Source organism: Tachypleus tridentatus, chromosome 6 (genome assembly GCF_004210375.1).
Source record: "Tachypleus tridentatus isolate NWPU-2018 chromosome 6, ASM421037v1, whole genome shotgun sequence".
Taxonomy (NCBI): Eukaryota; Metazoa; Arthropoda; class Merostomata; order Xiphosura; family Limulidae; genus Tachypleus; species Tachypleus tridentatus.
In genome coordinates, this window is record NC_134830.1 from 32447689 (window position 1) to 32453688 (window position 6000).

The following is a 6000-nucleotide window of genomic DNA, read 5'->3' on the forward strand; positions in this document are numbered from 1 at the left end:
GTATGCTTTGAAAATTATTATTCGATATTTAATACATAAGCTTCAAGGTGAACAGTTTATGGATTCCGACTTTGATTTATAGTTTGTGTATAGGGATCCAGAGAAGATCATTTATGTAGTTTATTTTTAATGTGTAGTGTTGAAAAGGCCTAGAATGAACAATTTATGAAATTAGTTGACACGTAAATTACGGGAATCTGTTGTGATGAAGATATTATTTTACGACGTCCAATACCAAGAGTATTTGAAGTTAAGAGGGCAAGAATTAGTAAAAGATGTATATTTTAGAAATATTTCCGTAATTGAAGAGGTTATAGTTCGACATGCAGTTCAAGAAATTTTAACGTATGTTATGAGATGGTTCTGTATAAACAGTTCATTGTCCTGATGAATATGTAACAATAAAGAAAATAGCTCAAGAGAAATGGTTCAAGACGGATGAAACAGCTTATAATGATATATGTTACGAAGAAAAGTTAAGGTATTTAAAATAGTTTGATACCTGTTTGATGAAATATCTGTATTGAATAAATACAATTGAAACTTCTAACATAACAGAGTTCTAAATAAAACCTTGCGTTCAGTTGATGGAATTGAAATTTTTCTGAAATGTTTGCTTTTTCTTTTACATAGGTAAACCAAAATAAAGGACCTGCTGAATTATCCAGTCAGAAGTTGAAAAACGCCATCCAACAGCCAGACATTGTTGTGGAAGTAATCAGGAGCAATGACAAAACTGTGGAAGATCAGGACAATGGCCAAGTCCAGTGCTCCAGAACTGAAGAAGACAGTTCTCCTACTGACCAAGATGATGTTACAGACTCCTCCGTGATCACTTATCGCAGTGCAGAGGACTTTGAAAAAGAATTTCAGGAAGACGAAACTGAGAATGTTTCACAAAATGGTGACATCATTCAAGGGGAAAGTGGACTGCCACAGAATGATGCTGATGTAGTGCCTGAGAAAGATTCAGAAAATAACGTTCCTGAAGGCTTCTCGTGCACTGAATAAGTCACATTTTGAGTAGACTACAAACAAGTAGTAGTACGAGGGAGACCTAATATAATGTTAAGCCTTTCATGTTTCATAGTTTATGTATTCAGAACATCTGGAAGTCACATATCATCAAGATGCCCATTTAAACAATACATTTACATCAATAGCACAGTGGGGAGGTTCTTCAAAGTTTCACGCATCTAAGATGATGCTTTTGACCATAACATTTTCCACTCCTGTCATAAGTGGTCACAATGATTTAAGCACATTTTGATATCTATGGGTTCCAAGAATTTCTAACTATATTAGGTTTTTATCTGAAAGGAACAGAAAAAGAAATAGGCTCGTAAACAAGGTCTGTAATCAAAAATTAGAAGTGGTATAAATAATTTCTGTTGCTAATATCAGTGAAAATTTGTGTTTCGGTTTGAATGAGTATTTTTAAGATTGGTTTACTTAAAACATGTGGGAAGAACTGAGTTATTACTTGTCAGAGGGATTTGTATCATCAGTTGATAGTTGTAAGACTAGTCCATTTAAAGTTTTAAAGTAAAACTCAGTCGATTCTCTCACTGAATCACTCTGTAAAGATATTAGTTTGGGAACTGGTAAGCTAGTCATAATGATTACTGAAAAAACCTGACAAAGAGCAGAACACTTTTCATTAGATCCCAGTTATATCATTATACATCTTTGATAAGTCTCTTCACTTACAGTTTTCAGAAATCTAGTGTGTGTGTATATATATTTATATAGATGTAGATATTTATAGATATATATATAGATATATATTTATGTGTGTGTATGGACAGTATATTCTTTCTCAAGTATGTAGTTTGCTATTTGTTGGTGTTTAGTCTGTATTGGTTTTTGTTATAGATATATATATATATATATTGTATACATTCTTGTTAATAAATAAACCATGGCAGGCCATGGAAGTTGAAGCTGTGTACGTCATGATACCATGTTCATATAGATAATGTTAAGTGTTAGGAGTAATAAGGTTTAAGGTATTGTATCCTTCTATATCGTTTAAGAATGTTGAGAGTTTAAGGATTATGTGCTTGAGTAGCTGTTACACATTAGGTTTTAATCATTTGTTAAGATGTGATTGCTGCATGTACACCATGCCAAAAATATCGTTGATATTCAACTGAATTTTTATATATATTTTATGTATATATTTTAGCCAATTGGTCTCATTGATATTCAACTTTTATTTTACCTCTTGCCAAATTTCTCATTTTTCTGCATGCGTGTATACTCCTTCATTTAGAATTATGTTACTCAATAAACATGTTGATAGATTTAACATGTTTTGGTGTTAAAATTTTTGTTTAACCATTATGCTCACCACATTTGTTCATAATATATATATGATTTAACTTATGGAATGCACAGTTATTTTTAGAGGATTTATATGACATTATGTTTAATTTCAGTGTGTAGAATGAGTGAGCAATGTTTAGTTTATTTCTTTATTCAGGATATGTATGCTTAGCCTGATCTACAGTTGTGTACAAATACATATTGAAAAGTTAATTTTTCTCCCTACTTAAGTAATTGAGGATATATGAAAATATGTGGTATCCAGATTTATGTACCACTGAATGTATGATAACATTTGACTTAATGGTTTGTACAGTACAGAATATATTATAATAATATTTGACTTAATGGTTTGTCTAGTGCAGAATGTACGATATTTGATTAATTATTTATTCACTATAGAATGTATGATAATATTTGACTTAATGGTTTGTTCAGTACAGAATGCATGATAATATTTGACTTAATGGTTTGTCTAGTGCAGAATGTATGATATTTGACTTAATTATTTGTTCACTATAGAATGTATGATAACATTTTACTTAATGGTTTGTACAGTACAGAATGTATGATAGTATTTGACTTAATGGTTTGTCTAGTGCAGAATGTATGATATTTGACTTAATTATTTATTCACTATAGAATGTATGATAGTATTTGACTTAATGGTTTGTCTAGTGCTGAATGTAAGATATTTGACTTAATTATTTATTCACTATAGAATGTATGATAATATTTGACTTAATGGTTTGTCTAGCGCAGAATGTATGATATTTCACGTAATTATTTGTTCACTATAGAATGTATGATAATATTTGACTTAATGGTTTGTACAGTACAGAATGTATGATAATAATATTTGATTCAATGATTTGTTCAACACAGAATATATGTAGCTAATACTTATATTGTACTAAATCTTTAAAAACAGCATGGTCTATTGACTTGGCCAGTACAGAATGTATGATTGTATTTGAGTCTTTTGGTTATTTATTACAAAATGTATGAACTTGTTATTTTTTTGTTTATGTAGTACAGAATGTTTTTTTTCCTTTATGGCTTTGTCATTCAAAATGTACAAATGCACTTCAATAACATATTTAGGGTATACAGAATGTATGCATGTGTTTGACTTTTTTATGATTATGTGGTATGCACAGAATCAAGGTGCTTGACTCTCATGTGTATGTACTACAGTATGAATGAATGTGCTAGATATTTATGAAGCTCAGAATGTGTGAAAATGTATCCATTTTTGCTGTTTAGTACAAAACATATGAATGTGTTTGAGTTTTATAATTACGTAGTACAAAACGTATGAATGTGTTTTATCTTTATGATACCACATTTTTACAAAAAATAAGAACGTGCGATTATATTTTACCTTTTTGCTTGTTTAATTTGTATTCAACTATTTCAACATTTTTATAATATAGTGCAGAGCTTATATTAAATTAAATGTATTTGGTCATTATGGTTATTTTGTACAAATTGTTTGAAACTTTGTAGTGCACGTAATGCATATCGTTACCATGTGGTTAAATGTATGAATGTGTTTGAAATACATAATAAAATAAAGAGCATATTAAACTTATTTCATTCTAAATTGTCTATGGTAGGCCTTTATTTAGCATTATATTGTTACAAATGTTTTAGTGATGCTGTATACCTTTCTTAATATATACATGCTCTAAGATACTTACCGCCTATCTTAATATATACATGCTCTAAGATACTTAACAAAAGTATTTCTCTAGCTTGTACTGTCTAGCTGTTAATCTTAAGTGTTTTCCAATTTCATGTTATCCAAGCCAAGATTAACAGGTGTTACTCTGGCTTGTGTTTAGTATAGTGAATTTAAAGCCAAGTATTTCCATGGCAAATTTTATGTAAGTCAAGGTTAAAACAGGCGTTACACTGGCTTATGTTTATTATATCGAGTTTAAAGCCAAGTATTTCCATGGCAAATTTTATGTAAGTCAAGGTTAAAACAGGTGTTACACTGGCTTATGTTTATTATATCGAGTTTAAAGCCAAGTATTTTCATGGCAAATTTTATGTAAGTCAAGGTTAAAACAGGTGTTACACTGGCTTATGTTTATTATATCGAGTTTAAAGCCAAGTATTTCCATGGCAAATTTTATGTAAGTCAAGGTTAAAACAGGTGTTACACTGGCTTATGTTTATTATATCGAGTTTAAAGTCAAGTATTTCCATGGCAAATTTTATGTAAGTCAAGGTTAAAACAGGTGTTACACTGGCTTATGTTTATTATATCGAGTTTAAAGCCAAGTATTTCCATGACAAGTTTTATGTAAGTTGAGATTAACAACAAGTGTTACACTGGCTTATGTTTATTATATCGAGTTTAAAGCCAAGTATTTCCATGGCAAATTTTATGTAAGTCAAGGTTAAAACAGGTGTTACACTGGCTTATGTTTATTATATCGAGTTTAAAGCCAAGTATTTCCATGGCAAATTTTATGTAAGTCAAGGTTAAAACAGATGTTACACTGGCTTGTGTTTAGTATATCGAGTTTAAAGCCAAGTATTTCCATGACAAGTTTTATGTAAGTTGAGATTAACAACAAGTGTTACTCTGATCTGTGTTTATAGCAAGTTTAAAGCCAGGGGTTTCTATGACAAGTTTTATGTAAGTCAAAGTTAACAACAAATCTGTCTGATGGTTGTGTTAATACTTATACAAAGCGATTCAGCATTTGTGTTTTGCGCTGTTCACTGTTATTACTGGGAATGGCTACAAACATGCAATCAGTACATTTTTAGAGCTATTTCAAAGTCATGCGTTATGAGTATGTTCCCTTCCCCTCCATTGTGAATCTGTCTTCCTTTCTCAGTAACAAGATAACAGTTATCATGTACAGTACCTATTATTCCACAGCATTCAACATTAAATATTGCCGAATACTGAAAATGATAACGAAAACATGCGTAAAAATAGGAGATGGTACCTATATGATATATACAGGTGGTATATGTTATTATGTTATATTCAATAATACTAATGATGAGTTGAAGGCAGCTGTTACCGCGGCATTTGGAACAATAACCCCTTCTAAGTTGAAGAAAATGCCTCACAGAACATGGCGTCGCATAATATTATACAGCAAGAATGAGGGACAGCACACAGATACACTGGATACATAAAATATATGGATGGGTTGGGACTTACGGGTCACCCTGTAGAATATTCTGGATTATAACAGCATATTTTATTTATCATAATACGTTGACAGAAACTATCTATAAGCATAACGAGATCATATACATTTTGGGGAACACTATACATTTCGTTAAAACTTTGATATACCTTCTTCAGATATGATCTGTAATCACGCCACCTGGTGACATCATTTGCTTTACATTATACCCTTGTGTTTTGTCTTTGTTTTTATACTGTAGCTACCAATCAGACCTGAAGAATACGGACCAACGTTCTGCCGAAACATGTAGTATGTGCCCCTAAAATAAATGTTATGACTAAATCGTTGTTGGAAACTCATATCAGCACAGTGTGCTACCATAATTAAGTGTGCTTAATTCGTATTATAACGACTGCAGAAATATAATACAGAAAAAAAGCTGTTAAATGAATATAATGTTGACTGACAGCTAACTGATACGACGGGTAAGTTGTAGGATATCTTATTT

The 6000-nt window shown here is 31.0% G+C and overlaps 1 protein-coding gene across 2 annotated transcripts in view; it reads left to right on the plus strand.

Annotated features, from left to right (window-relative positions):
• Window positions 1-1395, plus strand: part of LOC143252201 (F-BAR and double SH3 domains protein 2-like) — a 119396-nt gene extending 118001 nt beyond the window's left edge. The window contains exon 22 of one of the 2 annotated variants that reach the window (XM_076503958.1): window positions 634-1395. In XM_076503958.1, the coding sequence (XP_076360073.1) occupies window positions 634-1011 (378 nt within the window). In that variant the 3' untranslated portion in view covers window positions 1012-1395. The remainder of the gene's footprint in view (window positions 1-633) is intronic. The other variant, XM_076503959.1, reaches the window with a different exon arrangement.
• Window positions 1396-6000: the final 4605 nt, after the last annotated feature.